This window comes from Ictidomys tridecemlineatus, chromosome 12 (genome assembly GCF_052094955.1).
Source record: "Ictidomys tridecemlineatus isolate mIctTri1 chromosome 12, mIctTri1.hap1, whole genome shotgun sequence".
Classification (NCBI taxonomy): domain Eukaryota; kingdom Metazoa; phylum Chordata; class Mammalia; order Rodentia; family Sciuridae; genus Ictidomys; species Ictidomys tridecemlineatus.
In genome coordinates, this window is record NC_135488.1 from 69171674 (window position 1) to 69190462 (window position 18789).

General features: G+C 43.1%; 1 protein-coding gene across 6 annotated transcripts in view; it reads right to left on the bottom strand.

Annotated features, from left to right (window-relative positions):
* Nucleotides 1-15133: 15133 nt before the first annotated feature.
* Nucleotides 15134-18789, bottom strand: part of Aftph (aftiphilin) — a 124704-nt gene continuing 121048 nt past the window's right edge. For 5 of the 6 annotated variants that reach the window (XM_021724305.3, XM_040271309.2, XM_040271308.2 and 2 more), the window contains one exon: nucleotides 15134-16250. In XM_021724305.3, the coding sequence (XP_021579980.2) occupies nucleotides 16106-16250 (145 nt within the window). In that variant the 3' untranslated portion in view covers nucleotides 15134-16105. The remainder of the gene's footprint in view (nucleotides 16251-18789) is intronic. The other variant, XR_005727477.2, reaches the window with a different exon arrangement.

Below are 18789 nucleotides of genomic sequence, written 5' to 3' on the forward strand. Positions count from 1 at the left end.
CATATTTTCTAGGTAAGGGAAGTAGTTCTTTTCCTATGAAATGAGAATAATCTTTAGCTAACTCCAGATCAATATCTTCAGATGTTTCCAGCACCTTCTGGGGCAGATTCTTATTCAGCCTATGAAGGACACCCCTAGGGCAATGGCCCAGTCTCGCTGCAGGATCTGTGAGTTTAGCAGGTGCTGTGAGCCCCCCAGAGGCCAGCACACGCAGTCGGAGGAGTTCTCCAGCTCCATTGCAAACAACTTTGGGCTTAATATAAACAGAGGCTCAGTGGATCAATCCTTTGAGGAAATTTGGTCAAGTTCCACATCAGTCCCGGCCGTTGTCCAAGAAAGACCATTTTTTATTAAGGAACCCCAGGATTACCCTAGCAACAATTCTCCCTGGTTCACCAATCAGCAATCAGCAGGACACCCTGCTATTTGAGGGAACCAAGACAGGGTCCCAGTCTTCAGGGAGCGCAGTCTACCCTCCCGGAACAATTTGGAGTTCCCGAGCAGAGGGTCTCCAACGACAGTGCCCTTGGGAAGCGCCTGGAGGGCCTGGGGCACTCGGCTGGTCTAGGAGGTTCTGATCCAAGAGTTCTGCGGGGCTGGAGAGTTTGCACCCGGGGCGGGGATGCATAGGGCAACTGCTGGTCCTGGGACCGCACTCTGAGCAGCGCTGGCCGGGGAGGTCAGAGCAAGTGACAGCCGGGGACCGCGACCCAGGGGAGACTGCCGGGGCTGGAATCGGAGGTGGGGAGCCGAGGGAGCTCCGGGCGCAGGAGGCGGTCGGCACAGGGGCGGTCGGGGCGCGGCTGCCAGGCCCTGGGAGCTGGACAGAGAAGGCTCACAGGCCCAGATCTCAAGCGTCCGCGTGGGCCGGCGACACGGCGACTCCGTACGGTTCCGCCGCACGGGTCCGGAAGGTGAGGCCTCCTGCAGGCCCCGGAGCTCGGATCCAGCCTCCCCGGCAGGTCCGGATCGCACCGCGGGGATTCGCCGAGAGCGACCCGCAAAGAGGGCGCCCGGGCACCGCGGGCCCGAGGGGACCCTGCCGCGGGCGGGGCGGGCCAGTGCTTCCTCTTGCCACCCAGGGCCCAGTGGCACCCCGGAGTCAGTGCCCTGGCTGCCAGCCCCGCCTGGCGACACCCCCTCCCCCGGCTTCTCAGTTTGTCTGGGCCTGGGGACAGAGGGAGAGTTAGGCGACTGTCGCGCAAGGGCAAAGTGGTTTGAGGAGGGGATAGCCCTCTGAAGCCTGTCACCTTCTTCACTCTGTCTAGGCTGATAAGGTTCCTGCCTCTCAAACACCTCCTCTCCCCCAGTTTCCTGTCATCAGAGCACTGGGCTCCCTCAGTCCACAGAGGATAAAAGGCTTCAAACGTATACCCCACCCCCACCCTGGTCCCCAGGCACATTCAGAGCACTGGCCACGTCTAGAGCCTGGTTCTACCCCCAGCGCTGGTCCTCTCAGCTGGTACTTTCAAAAGCTCGCGTCACCTTCCTGGCCTTAGTTTCTCCTTCTATAAAGCAACCAGGTTAGATGATGATGGTCTCTGAGGCTCCTTCCAGCTCCAAAGGACTTTAATTGGCCACTTTAAACACCTCCGTGAAAGTGTCAGAGGGTAGAGCTGGTCTGGACCAGGGAGGAGAGACTGCTGCAGGCTGTGAAGTTGGGCAGAGGAAGGGAAGCTGGAGGCAGAAGAGGGGGCATTGAGGAGACCTTTGCCAGCCACTCCCCACCCTAGTCCTGGCCTCCAAGAGCATGCTAGGGGAGTCCCAAAGGCCTATACCAAGGAAGGCCTCCAAGGGAATCCCCTCACTATCTGGGTGTGTGAGTTTGCAGAAATATGTTTGCCAGAGGATGAGGGAACAGGAAGGAACGTGCAGGCTCAACTGGAAAATCCAGCTGAGCAGGAGACAGGACTTCAAGTTCTGAGCAGAAAGTTCAGTAGCTTTTAGTTTAGGGTACACACATGCTTCCAAGACTATGTGCAAATGACATTTTTTTTTTTCACTTAAATTTACTTTCCTATAAATTTAGTCAACATGTTCAAAGATGCTGGTTCTTTAATTTACAAGATTGACAGCAGTTTTCAACACATTAACCCAAAGGCTTTCATGTCCTTCCCATCCCATCCCAACCCCCTTCCACAGAAAGAGAAGCTTCCACAAAACACCCAAATGGAGCTGGGTGTAGTGACACGCCTCTGTAATTCCAGTGACTCAGGAGGCTGGGGCAGGAGGATCCCAAGTCCAAGGCCAGCCTCAGCAACTTAGAGAGATCCTGTCTCAAAATTTTAAAAGAAGAAAACAACTGAGGATGTAGCTCAGTGGTAAAGTCCCCCTGGATCCAATCCCCAGTGCAAAAAGAAAAAAGAAAAAAAAAATACAAATGGTTCAAGGAAGTATGAATATAAAACATTTTCTGTATATGACATACTTCTCTGAACCTTTAAGTAGCTTCTCTGAACCTGTAAGTAACTTAAAGATACAATGTATGTGGATGTGTTTATTTACCCATTCACAGAATCCAAGAGGTAAAGTTTAAATAACTTTCAGGATGCAATTGGGTCCTGAATGCAATAGGAGTCTTTGATAGCTGCTCCCAAGTTCAACAATTTGAAGTCTGACTGCAATTGTCCTCCAAAAATCTGGAGTAAGGCAATCTTTGAGTTTAACCTGATGCCTTCACTGGGCTGTGATTGGGGGATGCTGAGTAAGGCACTTAACTTGTGGGCCAATCAGCAGGGCCTGGGGGCTGACCCATGCATGTTTCACCCACCCTGCAGTTTCCACACCAGCAGGGTTTTGGAAAGTGGAGTCCAAGGATGACCTGGAGAAGAAAGACCAGGTAGGTGCAATGGACACAGAATGTTTGAGAAAGTCCGCCTGAGGCCCTGCTTCTAAGATACAAAGCCCCTTACCTCCCACGACTGATGTAGTGCATACAATTATTACACTGAGATCCTCCAGCCAGGCGTGCTGGAGAGCCAGAACCAGAGGAAGAAGCCCAGCTTCTTGGAAGGACTAAAATTTGACCTCTTCAGCAGAAGTGTTCAAAGCTATAGTTCCTAGTGGTGCATGTTGTGCACAACCTGCATCACTGTAGCTTCCGGGGTGCCTGTGAAAGTGCTCCTTGGAGTTGTGCCATGCTCAGTGTGTGTGGTCTTGGAGGTATGTCATTATTCAAACAACCAGGACCAAACACATATACACACTTTTTCTTTTTTCTTTTTCTTTTTCTTTTTCTTTTTTTTTTGCACAGTTTCTTTTCTTTTGCAATCTTTAGAAACAACTTGGTGAGGTACTGGCTCACACCTGACCTCTTAGAATTGCCCACTGGTATGGCTCCTACAGAGCTCAATCTCACATGGCCTGAATCTTGGAGGATCCTTCTTCCCCTGAAAGGCCACTCCTGCAGAACTGTAGACACTCATATGGCCAATGAAGGTGGACAGGAGGCCCAAGCAGGGCATTAGGTGGGGGTAGAGCTGGAGCTGCCTTGTCAATTTCTCTCCACCTATACAAGGCTCTCACTGGGGCCCCTGAGACTGGCACAGAAGAGAGAATGAAAGTATTAACTTTGAGATCTGGGCTTCATCTCCACCTCTGGGACCAAAAGCTACCTCTTGTGGGTTGCAGGCTCTGGAAGCCTGGCTATTCCCTGGTACCCAGGAGCTGTCCTTCATTTCTACCTTCTTTTGACCCCTCCCTCACTGTGCTTAGAGTGACCTCTTGCCCTCTGAATTCCCAACTCTCCTCTGGCTCTTGGTTCTCACAGCAGGAGATATATAACCATGGGGGGTCACCTTGGGCAAGTTGCCAGACTTCAGTGTTATCACCTGTAGCACAAAATAGTAGTAACAGAGATATGAGAGGTGTCTTGCAGCTCAAATGAGATATCAGGTCCTCTTCCTACGGCCACAGGCATCTACAGCTGGCTTCACTAGGTTTAAATTCATCTGCCATGGGTTTTTGGGTAAATTACTTAACTTCTCTGTGCCTCAGTTTTACCATCTGTAAAGTGAGATGAGAATAATGGTACCTACTTCATAGGACTGCTGGGAGTTAGATGGGAAGCATCACAAATGATACCTGGCACTTACCATGTGCTAGGTGAGAGCTAGCTACTGTGGTTACTATAGAGCCCAACATTGTGCTGTGCATGTAGTGAGCCCTCAAGAAATGGTAAAAAGAGCTGGACGTGGTGGCAAACGCCTGTAATCCCAGTAGCTTGGAAAGCTGAGGCAGGAGGATTGCAAGTTCAAAGCCAGCCTCAGCAAAAGTGAGGCACTAAGCACTAACTCAGTGAGACCCTGTTTCTAAATAAAATATAAAATAGGGCTGGAAATGTGGCTCAGTGGTCAAATGCCTCTGAGTTCAATCCCTGATACCTCCACCCCACCCCCGCAAAATGATAAAAAGAAATGAAGATGCAACCTGCCTCCTCCCCTGGGCCTTGAATCCTCCAGTAGCCTGGGCTCCTGGGTGAGGTAGGGCAGAGCGATGTTTGACACAACTTTGTTGATTGCTGTATCTCAAGAGCTGGCAGGTGCTATCTCTGTGCTTTCCTTACCCTTCCTTGGGGGTGAGGGTGGTTTCCAAACTCCCTTGGAAAATGGATGACAGCTACAGACCTTCTTCTCATAAAGGTACTCAGAAACAAATAGTCATAGTACATTGCACACAGTTTCAGAGAGTTCCTGGCCCCCCATCTGCCACCCCGAGAACCAGGGTGAGAAGCCCCACCTCTAGATGATGTCTGCTGCATGTCTCATATTGGGTTTTACCCCAACAAAACAAAAGCTAGCCCTCCTCCTTCCCTCGTGGATTGGTGGTGCCAGGTTGCCCTCGCCCTCCCCCCACCAGGCCCTCTGGCTCAGTGCCTACTCCAAGCCACAGCCCTTGGCAAGGCATTGAATGCAGCACCTGTTCAGCATTTGAGACCAAAAAAAAAAAAAAAAAAGGGGGGGTGGGGGGGTGGGGGACCAGATCCAACTTAAAAAAAAATCAAACAAAAGGAAACATCCTCCAAGCCAAGTGCCATAATTCACAGGGCTCTTATTTGCTGAGCAGAACTGAATGGTATTTATGGCCGAGAGGCCTTGGACTCACCCTCAATCAAGGGATCCAGGAGTTGCCCAAACTCTAAGGGAGGAGAGGGCTGGGAGGCCCGGGGGTTGGCAGATCAGACAGCTGGCAGGGAAGACTTTGTTGGTCACAAGATGTGGGTTTTATTCCCTCTCCCTCCCAATGTATAGTTTCTGTCCCTGTTTCTTGGAAGATGATAACCTTGAATGATATCTATTTGCTTGGGGTCAGTTATGCGTTTGCCATTGGACTAATTGCTCTGGGGCCCATCCGTTCATTCATTCACTCATTTGTTCCAGGTTTATCTGGTGCCTTCTGTGTATGAAAAGCTATTCCAGGCTCTGGAGGTTCAGCACGGAACACAGCAACAAAGGTCTCTGTCCTAATAAAGTTCACAGTCCTGGCAAAAGGACAAAACACACAAAATAAATATCTCATGTTGGAGAGTGATATGTGCTCAGAAGAAAAACACAGAAGTCAGGGTTCCAGAGAGGCCTGGGGCACTGTCTCAGCTAGTGGGCAGGAAAGGCTTCTTTGGGAGAGCCCAGAGGGAGGGAGGGAGCCATGCAAGGTTCTGAGGAAGGTCCAGTCAAGAAGGAGGGCCCTCTACCAGGTGGCCAGTCCGGTTGTTGGAATAGTCAGCAGGAGTGATGATCAGCTGAGCCAGTTCCCACTGCAGGGGCTCTTTGGATGACAAAGCTTCAGAATGTCCCCTTACTTACAGGTTATACTGTTGGAGGAAATATAGGGGACAGAAGGACAAGCTAAATGACACCAGGAGTAGACAATCAAATAAATCCAGAATGTGAGACATTCTATCATTCTATAAGACAACTGGCCTTATCTCTTAAAAAAAAAAAAAAGCAATGTAATGAAGAAAATAGAAGGAGGGGAGATCATTCTAGATTAAAAGAAATATACAAGCCAGGCATAGTGGATGCCAAGGCAGGAGGATTGCAAGTTCTAGGCTGGCCTCAGGAACTTAGTGAGGCTCTAAAAAACTTAAAATAATAGATAAAAAAGGCTGAAGATGTGTCTCAGTGGTTAAGCACCCCTGGGTTCAATCCCTGGTAGAAAGAAAGAAAGAAAGAAAGAAAGAAAGAAAGAAAGAAAGAAGGAAGGAAGGAAGGAAGGAAGGAAGGAAGGAAGGAAGGAAGGAAAGAAAAAGAAAGAAAGAAGCTACTGGAATATGTCCTCTTTGAGTAGCCCCTGATTTGAACAAGCAGCAATAAAAGACATTTTTGGCACACTTCAGGGAACTCCAACATATACCAAACTTCAAATGACATTCAGAAATTATTAACTTTCTTAACTGTGAGGATGGGATTGAGGTCAGGTGAGTGAATATCCCCTTGTTTTGGATATGATGTTGGTGTGTACGGTGACAGGTGATGATGTCCATGATTTATACTAAAAAATTTCAACAAAGTAAATAAGTAAATAAAATCTAGGATACATGAGGCTACGGATGATTCAAGGGAGAAGAATGAGATACTCCAAGAGGCATGGCAGCCTTCCTGGATTTGGCGAGACACTGAGTGCTTGGCAAACCCCGGGGGTGTGCACTTTCTGTGTAGTCCGAAGGGAATGTACCCCTGCACTTGGCACATAGTAGGTGCCTAATAAAAGTTTGATGAATGGATGGATGGGTTGTCTTTATTGGAACTCACTTCCCAGGATGGTTTCTAGCCCTATCCCCTTTCTTATATGTTTGCATCCCACCTGCCTTTAAGTCTTTGACAAGGTTGCTAAAAACATAGCTCCACCATGCACAGGACAGTTAAAAATGAAGGCAAATTGTCAAGGGTCACCTTGACATAAATGGCAGTGCTGGGGAGGGTCCTCTGAGGTCTCCCTGAGTGACTCCAGGTAACACTGCTGTCTCCCCAGCATGCACCTCTGCAGTACCTCCTGGCAGGGCCACCTCGTGTAGCTTAATGACTTCAGTAGCCTCATCGGTTGGGTTGAGGGTAGATTCATAATGGCTTGATCACAGACAGCTGGCCTGTTGTTGCCTCCTCCTCATTTCGTTCAATCAGGTGCTGAATCTTAAATACCCTTATGCCCTGAAACTCTCCCAAGTCAGGCAAGATACATTGTAATTGCTCAATAAGAACTTGACATCCTGAATAATAATAATACCTAATATCTGCCAAGTTCTTGCTGTTTCCAAGAGTCAGGTAAATGTTTCACAGGAGTGCTGTGGTCTGAATGTTGGTGTTCCCCCTCAAATTCATACGTGGAAACCTAACCCCCAGGTGGCGGTGTTAGAAGTGGAGGCATCTGGGGGGTGATGAGGTCATGAGAGTTGAGCCCTCATAAAAAAGGCCTGAGGGAGCTTCGCCCTCGCTGCATGTGAGGACCCAGCAAGAAGCCGGCATCTGTGCAGCGGAGAGTGAGCCTTCTCAAGACGCTGGTGCCTCGACCTTGAGCTTCTTCATCCCCAGAACCATGAGCAACACATTTCTGTTGTTTAAATATTACCCAGTCCGAGGTATTTTGTTTTAGCAGCTCAAATGGACTAAGACAAGAAGTTATTCCTTTAACTCTCCTAAGGAGAATATTTTTGGCATTTCTTTATTTATTTGGTACTGGGGATTGAACCCAGGGGGGCCTTTACCACTGAGTCACCTCCTCAGCCCCTTTTATTGATTTATTTTGAGACAGTCTTGATAAATTGCTTAGGGCCTCGCTAAATTGCTGAGGCTGGCCTTGAACTTGTGATCCTCCTGCCTCAGCCTCCCCAGCTGCCTATTTTGGCATTTGTTATTCCCCTTTCTATCCCCATTTTATGAACTGTCTGCGGTCTCACAACTAGGAAGCGACAGTGCCAGGGTTCAAACTCTGCTGCCTCATTCCTGCTCTTCTGGGAGCAACACTCAAGCCACATCTTCTGTGGCCCTGAAAAGACTCAGGATTCTTTTGGTCCTGGGGCTGGTACACACTTGAGGACAGGGACCTAGAAAAGCCTTGAGCCACCAGGGCCTGAGTGCTGCCTCAGACGGGAAACCCGACTCCATTTGGGTTCTTTGTTCTCTACCAGGCCCCATGTTGAAATGATTTTCTAAAATAATAGCTTGTGTCCTTTCTTTCACAATCCTTCAGAAGCACATAACTAGACAATGAAAACTCGGGCAGACTGGCAAGTGTCATCTTTATGGAAGTATCTCGGAGAATGCTTTCTTCTCAATCCTTTTGGTACTAGGGATTGAACCCAGGGGGGCTCTAACCATTGAGGAAACACCTGACAGGGTCAGTTGCCGAGACTGGCCTCAAACTTGCAATCCTCCTGTCTCAACCTCCTGAGTTGCTGGGATCGCAGGCATGCACCACTGTGCCTGGCTAGAGGTCACCCGTGGAGGTGATACCTTAGTGGTAGTCACTCCCCTTCAGTGGGGAAAAGGGTCTGGCTTTCTCATCAGTCATTAGAGACCTGTAGCAGGTCCCCCCAACATCTGCCTTAGAACCTGTCACCTTTTCTTGTCTTTGCTCCTCTCAGTGCTGGGTTGCACCCTGTCCCTTTCCCTGTCAGTAGAGGCTAGTATTAGATAAATACCAGCTGTCACCAGTGGGCTCTGCCCAGATTTTCCACCCCTGAATGCATCCTTTCAACAGGTGTCTGGTGACACAGGGCCCATGAGGGTCTGTCTGCTTCACAGATGTTAGGTTCTAGCCACAAAAAAACCTGGGGTGGGAAAGAAGGGTCCAGATTTCACTGAAAACGAAGCCTTCCAGGGCTGCTGACTAAGGAGTTTTCTTTCCAAACATCTGAAACGGCAAACAGATTGTAAATTAAGAGGGCAGAACAAGATAGTAGCTGAAGGAAGCAGTGCCTGTTTTTTGGGCTGGAGCTGAGGCTGTGCAGCCAGGGTGTTGGTATCTCAGAGAGGTGAGAAGATGGGGCTCACCAGGAATAGGGGCACCAAGATGAATGTTAGGTTAATGGGGAAAAGGTTCAGAACTCTTTGAGCCAAGGGAGAACATTTTTTTTTTTTTTTGTACTGGAGATTGAACCCAGGGGCACTTAACCACTGAACCACATTCCCTGCCCTATTTTGTATTTTATTTAGAGACAGGGTCTCACTGAGTTGCTTACTGCCTTGCTTTTGCTGAGGGTAGCTTTGAACTCTCAATCCTCCTGCCTCAGCCTCCTAAGCAGCTGGGGTTATAGGCACATGCTACCATGCACAGCAAGAGCATTTTATTCTGACAGGGTGTTGAATGCTGGCCTGGGCCATTCTCTTGAGCCGATGAATTAATGATTTCCACCAGGTCAAAGTTTAGGATGTTAAGGCAACTCAGCAAAAATGAAGCCAATTGTAACGCCGCTCAGTACTCCAATTGATGCTTCCTGTGACCGAAGCATGAAGTGAGGAGGTGGACAGTCCTTGAAACACTTCTTTCCTTGACCAAGTAAAAATACTGACTTGACGGAAATGTCTCCTTTCAGCTGAAGGACCCCCGTTAGCCATGGCTTGAATTGAGAACCCTGCTGTGGCTTGCTTTGGCAGTAATCCTGCTGGATTTTGTGTACCTAACCAAATAGGATTTAACTTTCCATGATCCTACCTGAGGAAGCAGGTGAGTTTGGGAGCAGGGTTAGGGAACAGCAGTCTTCCCCAGATGTATCAGGACTTACACTGAAACTTAAATGGAAGAAGCCTCATACTGTACTAAACCAAAAAGTAAATTGTATGGTACTTTACTAATTACCAGCAGGTCATTTTTTCTAGGACTCTTATCTTTTTTTCTCTTAAATTCCATATTTTTTGAGTTCATAAGTTTGGTCCTATGCACCTAGGTTAATGTTTTTCTGATCAGTCCTATTTTTTATTCAACTATGGAGTTTTTAAACATCTGTAACATTGCAATGGAGATTCACCTGCTGAAAGATACAGGCCTTTACTTTTGTATGTGTGCACACTGTGTGTTGTGTTGTCTATCCATATGTGTGTGTCCATATGTCATGTACATGATATCAAAATTGACAGATTGAAAATGAGCACTCATAAATTTAAAAAAGTGGATCCAAAAACTTTTAATTCATGTGATTTAAAATGGTCCAATTTAAATTGGGTAAACAGATGAAAGTAAAGATTTCTTTAAAATTAAACTTACAAGTCTCTCTATGTGGTCAAAGAACTAGTAAAATGTTGATATCTATAAAAATATCTAATATCCATTGTTTCTAGGACTTTTCTTCAACATGGAAGAAATGGCTAATACTGTTCAATGTACTTGTCTGATATCTTGGAAAAAATAAGTAAAATAGATTTGACCTGGGATTACTCATAAATGTGTTTGTTAGACATCTGATTAATTCACAAGGTTAAAATGCTGTTAAATATACCATCAAGTACTCTTAACTCCTTGAATTCCATTGTGTAACATGATTGATGTTTTCATAAATTGGTAAATGAAAAAAGGATTTAAAGTTGCTTTGTCATCACTAAAAAAAGTTACTAAAAATTTAAAGTCCCAACAGGTGTAATTCTTTATACTTGAACATTGTGTTTTCATGAAATGATACAGATGTGATTCAATATACAAAGGTTTATAGAAGATTTCTATATACAAAGGCCCAAAAGCTTCAACTGTTCTAATTAAGAGTACTGTAAATAACAAAGTATTTTCATTTAATAAAAAGAAATATTTTATCTAAATTTAGAAATTTATGAAGATTGTTTCAGAATATGAACAGAAAGGGGGTTAACAGATGGGAAAAAATTAGAAGGTTCTAGGTATGGAAACAATATTAAATAGGAAAAGAAAGTGTTTCTGGATAAGAAAGTATGTGATGAAGTAAATAAGAGGGCTTAAATAAGTGATAAAGAAGGTCCATATAAGTTGGTTATATATGTATATGAAACAATCAGTCAAAGCTATTTAAAGTTTTTTCCCCTAGGGTCAAATGTTAAGTACTGACATAAACCAAAGTTTAATCTGTGTTAAAAGGACAAGGATTTCTTAAAACATTAATTTACCTATAACATTGTGTTTATTAAGTTTTGTTTTTTTGAGCAAGTAATCTTGAAGGAATGTATCTCAGTAGTAAAGTGTCCCTGGGTTCAATCCTCAGTGCCAACAAAACAAAACAAAATACCCCAAACCAAAGCTCAATGACAAGTAGATGGCAGAGAAAATGTGGCTTGACAGCAATTAGGGGGAAAAGTCTGCCTATATGAGGTAAAGAGCCAACATTATTGCTGTAAATAGTAATGCAATTTTAGGCACAATAAAAGAAGTGTCTGAGATAAAGTAAATATGAATCCCATGCCAGTGGTGAGGCGATATCTGGTCAAGTATGGGAAGCATCATTTTTTTTTTTTGGTACTAGGGATTGAACCCAGGGATGCTCTACCACTAAGCTATCCCCAGTCTTTTTCTTTTTTTTGACCGGGGAACATGGGAGGAGGGGTGATTTTACCAGGGATTGAACTCAGGGGGACTCAGCCACTAAACCACATCCCCAGATCTGTTTTGTGTTTTATTTTATTTAGAGAAAGGGCCTCACTGAGTTGCTTAACACCTCACTGTTGCTGAGGCCAACTTTGAATTCGCAATCCTCCTGCCTCAGCCTCCTGGGCAGCTGGGATCATAGGTATATGCCACTGCGCCTGGCCCCAGTCTTTTTTGAGAGACAGGGTCTTGCTAAGTTATTGAGAATTTTGCTAAGTTGTTGAGGCTGGCCTTAAACTTGGAATTCTTCTGCCTTAGCCTCCTAAGTTGCTGGGATTATAGGCATGCAACACCATGCCTGGCTGGGGAGCACATTTTAAGAGCAATTTGGCAATAGGGACAGTATCCAGAGAAGAATGATGTGTATGTGAAAAGGCCTGGTGGAAGGGAGAACAGGACAGTGATCTTCAGATATTCATGGAAAAGGGTTTATAGGCTTTATCCCAAGCAGCTTGAGAGGCAATAACTGGAACTAAGAAGAGGTTACCGGGAACCAGGTTTCCATGCAAAGTTCTAGTGATGAGTGCTGCCAACGAAGCATGGGTATGGGTAGTGCCTTGCAAAGTCCTGAGCCCGCAGGAGTCCTGATAAATGTTTAGGCAAAGGCTGAACTCATCAGAGGCAAGGCATAGGAGGGTGTAAACAAAAAGGCCAAGAGTGAGAAAACTGGGATTGGGTCCTGCCTCTTTATAGGTGAGATTGTTGTATAAGTTGATTTCTTTATTTAGGCTTCAATTTCTTCAGGTATGAATTCTGAATCATCTTTGGCTCTTTTGGTTGCAATGGAACACTTTAATCAAATGGAATTTTCTATTACCTCTCCCCTACCCCCAGCCACCCATATTAGCTCGTTGTGTTACTATAGGACACCCCTTTGCTGAGGGTGCCTAGGCTGTGGAGCTCCTGGAGTGGTTTGAAAAGCCCTAGACCAGTTGATTCTCCAGCCCTCTGAAGTTTTTTCCCAGCTTAGTTTATGTGTGTACTGGAGATTGAACTCTGGGCACTGTGCACATTCAACATGTGTCCTACCACTGAGCTACATCCTCAGTCCCTGCCTTAGCTTTTGAGTATTTGAAACTTGGAAAAGAGATTTATCCAAGATCTTTTACCTGGTTAGTGGGAGAACCGTATTTAACACACAACTCCTATCTAATTCAGTGCTCCTTCTACCTTATCTGCCTACTTCAACCCATGATTTACCTTACTCTAAGGTCCCAGTAAATCCTGGACTGCCTTTGATAGATTATTTTCCTCCTTGGAAAAAGCACCAGGAAGGCAAAAGATCTACTCTGAGGCAATGATCCTGGAATTCACTTCTCTATAAATCACTTTCAATGAAATACTATTTATATGGGTTGAAAAGTGAAAGGTGCAGCCCAGACTTCTGCTTGGTCTATATTATCTGTTCTCTTCTTCCTTACTACCAGAATCCATCTGCTTTAAGAGAGCCAAAACCTAGAGAAAAGATCCAGAATAAAGGTATTTATTAGGCTCTTGTGGCTACTAAGTTCTGGTGAATAGATTCTGATTGGAAATACTGTGTCTCCCTTAGGGAAAGTTTCCTTCACAGGAGAGAGAATCCCTTCTTCACTCTTTCTTCCATGATGACCAGATCCTGAACAATCATGTTGGACCACAAGGTAGAAACCATATGTTGAGGATGGGATACACAAGATGTTAAGTGCTCCAGTCTCTGACCCTATGAAGTCCCCAAGGCAGATTTCCTCCAGTGTTTTACAGGATGGAAACTTCTACCACTTCAGCCCACCATTACTATTTTCATCAGCTTTGTCATTGATTACAAGGCATCATTATTTCATATATCACTAAGAAACCACTGCCATTTAAATAGACACTCCTTCCAACTGTATGACACATTCCAATTTCAGAGAAATTAAAATGTGAAAAAGGCTGAGAATTATTACATGCAAAGCAGTATTTTGGCTTTTTGTTTCAGCCAAGCCTAATCTTGATTCAAAAACATGACAAGTTCTAAATAAGAAACATAATCATGAAGAAGAAAGAAATTGCTCTGTAAGAAATGACTCATAAATAAGGAGTGATGTGGCTCAATTTAGGAAAGTCTTCTCCTATGCTTCCCAATCTGTTTTGGATTAACCTGGGAAATTATATATGGCTATTTGGATTTGGCCAGTAAATGGGATGAGACCCTCATATGAGTTGGCTTTAATGCACCTGGGACATGAAGTTGATTGCTAAACTAATGTGTGATTTGGCCTACTGGGGCTTCTACTCCTAGGCTTCTTTCCTTCCCCAATTCTGCAGGGTCTTTCTGGTTGACTTTGAGGCAGTGAGTAGCTGCTGCCAGAAGTAGCTGATGACCAAGTAAGTGGGCAGATGACAGGCTCTCCCTTTGAGAGATGCCAGAAGTGCCCGAGACTCTTCCAGAGCCAACTGCTGAGTGCTATTGGAAAAATTTCAAACAGGGAGAACAGTTTTGGGCCTCAGTACTAAAGCACTGCCTTTAACCTAAGACAATCCAGTATTGATGTACCTGTTGTGACAAAGGCAGCAATGACCAATATGACAAACAAAAGGAAGCCTGATTTATTTAGTATGCATATTCATCTTATAAACACTTCTGTCAGTCACTAATTGTTTTAAAGTAAGTTACTGTATTATCACTTAAATGATCCCTTCTCCTGTGACTACTCAAATCTATCAGGCTCTAGGAGTCTTCACAGGGTTTGCTGCTGTTATGCTGTGGCTACCATGTCTATACATGTGATAAGTGTCTTATGTCTTTTATTTAATATATCGACCCCATGAGGTAGGTAGTATCATTCTCATGTTTAGAATTAATATAATTCAGGCTCAGAAGTTGATTAACTTTCTTACAATATTGCAGCTAGTAAGTGGGTTCATTACAATTTAGTTGTCAGAGACTATAGAAGCAGCTCTTTAAGCTTCAATTACTGACACATGTAAAATTCTGCTGAGGAATATTTTATCTTCTTCCATTTGAAAGTTTCTTCAGGCATTGGAAATATGACTTCTGAAGAAAAGCCTTCTATGAAAAGGATTGGTGGGAGGAAGTAGGGGAAATGGCTGAAAGTAGAATCTTATCACTTTAGGCAATAACCTGGTAACCAGGAAATCTCTGACAATGATTGAGATGCAAGAGTTCTGCTGTAACACTTTCAGTGTGAGTAAGGTGGGCTACTCTTGGCTGCCTGTAGCTTATGATAGGTCATGTGACTTTTTTGCTGATTTAACATCTAATAATCTAAAATTAATTTCTAAAAATCTGCTCACCTTAATTTCATTGTACATTTTCTTGGAAAAGAAAAAAAATTTCCTATAAATTCTTATTTAATTTTGCCAATATTGTGATGACATGTTATAATGATAGGAATTTTTTTCCAGAATCCCATGTTGTATATATAAAAATAGCTAAGTTACTAAAAGTACTGATCCAATTCTTATAAGCCAGATTCTAATTCTTATTTCAACAAAGTGGAAGTCCACCAAATGATTTTCTTTGGATTGAAATACATTAATATTGGATAAAATCTGATATTCAAACACATTAAATGTTTCCTTATATAAAAGTTACACAGACACCAGGCTAAAATTTCTTTTAAATTATTTTATTTTTGTGTAAGCTAAAAGGAAATTTACACACTGAAATCTCAAAAGACCTTGGGCATGCACATTAACCTTGTTAGAGGTTCTTCTACATGTCTTTTTTTTTTTCCATAGGAATTTCCCCAAACATTTAAAACCCATAGTTTTACTGTATATACAGCCTAAACCATAGCAATCTATGATTATGTCATTTTACACTGTGCAAAATCCTCAAAAACTAGTGGTACGATAGAACCAAAAAAAAAAAATCAGTAACAAGTAAATTTCATTGTAAGACATTCATATAATTTGGTCCTTCTCCAAATCAAACTGATTTAAAACAGACACAATCTTTTTAAACCCCTCCAATCAAGTTCTGACAATGATCTATACCCTATAACAAAAGAGCTTTCGATGAAGTACCTTGCAAAAGGTCAAACAGCAATATGCCAGATTGAAAAGATTAAAAAAGAGCCCAAAATTGATAACAAAAGCCAGATCTGAAACAAACCCATCACACACAAATAAAAAAATTAAATAGGGACTTTGGGGCTTATTTATGACAGCAAAAGTGATTCAACATATGATATGAAAAATGAAGAGGACATTCAATGCAATCTGAAAAGACTGAAGGGGATTTCAGACAGTGGAGCTTTGAGTTTTTAATTTTTTTATTTCAAAAGTTTTGTAAGAAGGACACCACCAGTGTATTTCACAAAGACATAAATGTATACACCCCAGCAACACAAAAAGAATAAATCTTCAAAAATGTTCACCCCCGATTATTTACATGTTTTCTAATATAAATTTAGGACTTCAGTATGTAAATAAATATACATTACTATGTATACCTTTCTAGTGCGGCTTACCAACAAATCAGCTGAACTTGAATTTTCTTTAATTAAAGCAGGTATGCTTTTGATGGTAGGGAAGGGAGGAGGAGAGAAAGCATTTGAAACTGTCCAGTTCACATCAGTTATCAGTCTGCTTGATCCTGGGAGCTGGTGGAAGGTGTTAATGTGGCTGGGAACATCAACACCTTGGCATGCATGAATGTCAAGTCAGGAAGGCTGGCAATCACCTTGATAGCTTCTTCACTCAAGTGCTCTTCTCTTTTCGGTTTCCTATCAACAAATGAGAAAGAAAGTACATTAATGGGACTTTACAATAGGTCAAATGAGAGGAAATCCATTCTTATGGTTTGGATATGAGGTGTCTCCCAAAAGCTCACATGTGAAAAACAGTGCAAGAAGGTTTAGAGGAGAAATGACTGGGTTGTAAAGAGTCTTAATCCCCTGATAGGGATTAACTGAGTGTAAACTGAAGTGGTACGGTGTGGCTGGAGGTGGTGGGAATCAGGGGCATGGCTTTGGGGTATATGTTTGTATCTGGTGAGTGGAAGTCTCTCTGTTGCCTGATTATCATGTGAGCTGCTTCCCTTTGCCACACTCTTCTACCATGATATCTTGCCTCACGTTGAACCTCTAGGAATTCAGCCAGCCACTTAGGGACTGAGATTTCTGAAACTGTGAGCCCCTAAATAAATCCTTCCTTCTCTATCATTGTTCTGGTGGGGTCTTTCAGTTGCAGCATCGAAAAAACTGACTAAACATCTCCTTTCTAGGTAAGCAGCTCTTGTAACACCTCATAGAGCCCTCACTACACCCCCCCGAGTGCTCTAACTAAACTTTCAGGTATTCAACCATCTTTTCTTCTGCTAGATCCTGAAGGTTGTACTTCTGCGTTCTATGCTTCCTGTGCCAGATGCCAACTCTTTCGTGAACAGAAACACAAGGCCTGTTTTTGTATGTTTATTAAAGCAAGGCATGTGCTTATGGATATTCATATGTACATGTGTACAGCTCACAGCTTAAGGCTAAAAGCATCTACCCAGCCATAATTTTAACATGCTACTCCACTGAAATATTAGTTACAAAGCCCTAAAAACATTTGGCCTGACTGGATTCCAAACTGCCCCCTGTGAAACTTCCAAAATTATCTTCACATAAAATGTGTGTGGCACAAGGCTTGTCATTTTAACCTCAGGCTTTCTTTATCCCCAGTGGGAAATTCCAGGAAAGAGAGCCTTCAGCCAGCTGAGATGCAAGCAGCATGAAGACTGGCTGCAGGAAGGAACCCAGGGGAGGCCATTTCTAATCTTATGGGTCTTGTAGATGAAGTCTATTTTACTATACCATTCCAACTCCCATGAGAAGTGACCAATTTGGCACCTAAAACAGATGTGAAGAACTCTTGGAGAGTCAGGTTGTCCTAGTGTACGTAGCCCAAATGGAGCACACAATTGAATCCAAACTGCATTTTTTCCTAGGATGTCCAATATATTGAAGGAATAGTTATAGTCATATATATTATTAATTTTAGACCAAAGATGATTTTAAATGGATTCTGGACAGCCCAATTTTCTTTTCTGAAAAAGGACAATTAGTACTCTATTAGATATGACACAAGTTGTTTCTTTCACCTAAATATTTTATATTTGGACAGTGAGCAGGAAGTTAGTGGTGAAATTAAAAAGATTAGATGCAGGACTTCACTTAATACCTAGACTTTTCTGTTGTTACTAATTCTGAAAAGGCTGAAATAAGACTTTATAGAATGAATAAAAAATCTAACAGACTTTTAAAAAGAATATTTATTTTTTTAGTTGTCATTGGACACAACCTTTATTTTGTTTATCTTTATGTGGTGCTGAGGATCGAACCCAGGGCCTTGCACCTGCTAGGCGAGCGCTTTACCGATGATCCACAACCCCAGCCCCTAATAACAGACTTTTAGTTCAATAGCTTGAGGCATATCAGTAGAACAACCACTGAACTAATTTCTAGGGTTTTTTAGAAGAACAGAATAGTTTCTGATTAAAATATACATTTTTCCATTGCACTTAAATGGTGGCATAACTATTCAATGGATTTTTGAAGAAGTGGATATTTGCATCATTCCAATGTTCAACTGCTAACATTACTTTCCAGTCTCAATGTGAAAAACAATCTAGAATGGAAAAGATCAGCCTTTCACCAATGAACAGTATCATCATTAACAATGTAGTCAGCCAAATGTCAGGTATCTTCTGTGACATAACACCTATGATGTACTCCATACATCATGTCTGCCCTTTAGATGTAATTTCGTATTCATAGGAAATTGGGAGAATAGAGAATTTAATAAATACTACTTTAGGGAAGCAAATGGACAACTCGAAAGCTTAGAACATTCTGTAGGTCCATTGGACTAGTCTTTTTAACAAGCTAATATTAACAAAAAAACAAAAGGGGAGATATGCTAGGTTATAAGGGACATAAGAGATATAATGTCTAGATATAATTATCCTGAACTGAATATTGGTTTGTATAAAGCAGGATATTTTTGGAAAAACATGAATACAGTCTGGGTATTTCGTGAAATAAAAACTCACTAAAATTGGCAAATATATATCATTGATTATAAAGATTGATTCCATGATTCCATTCAGGATGGATTATAAAATCTCATTTTGGGAGCTGGGAATATAGCTCACTCTTTCCTAGCATGCATTAAGCCCTGAGTTTGACTCCCATATCACTACACAAAATATAATTTTTGGTGTAAAAAAGACATGCATGCATATTTGCATGAAAAGACTTGAAAGAATAACTTCCTAGAATA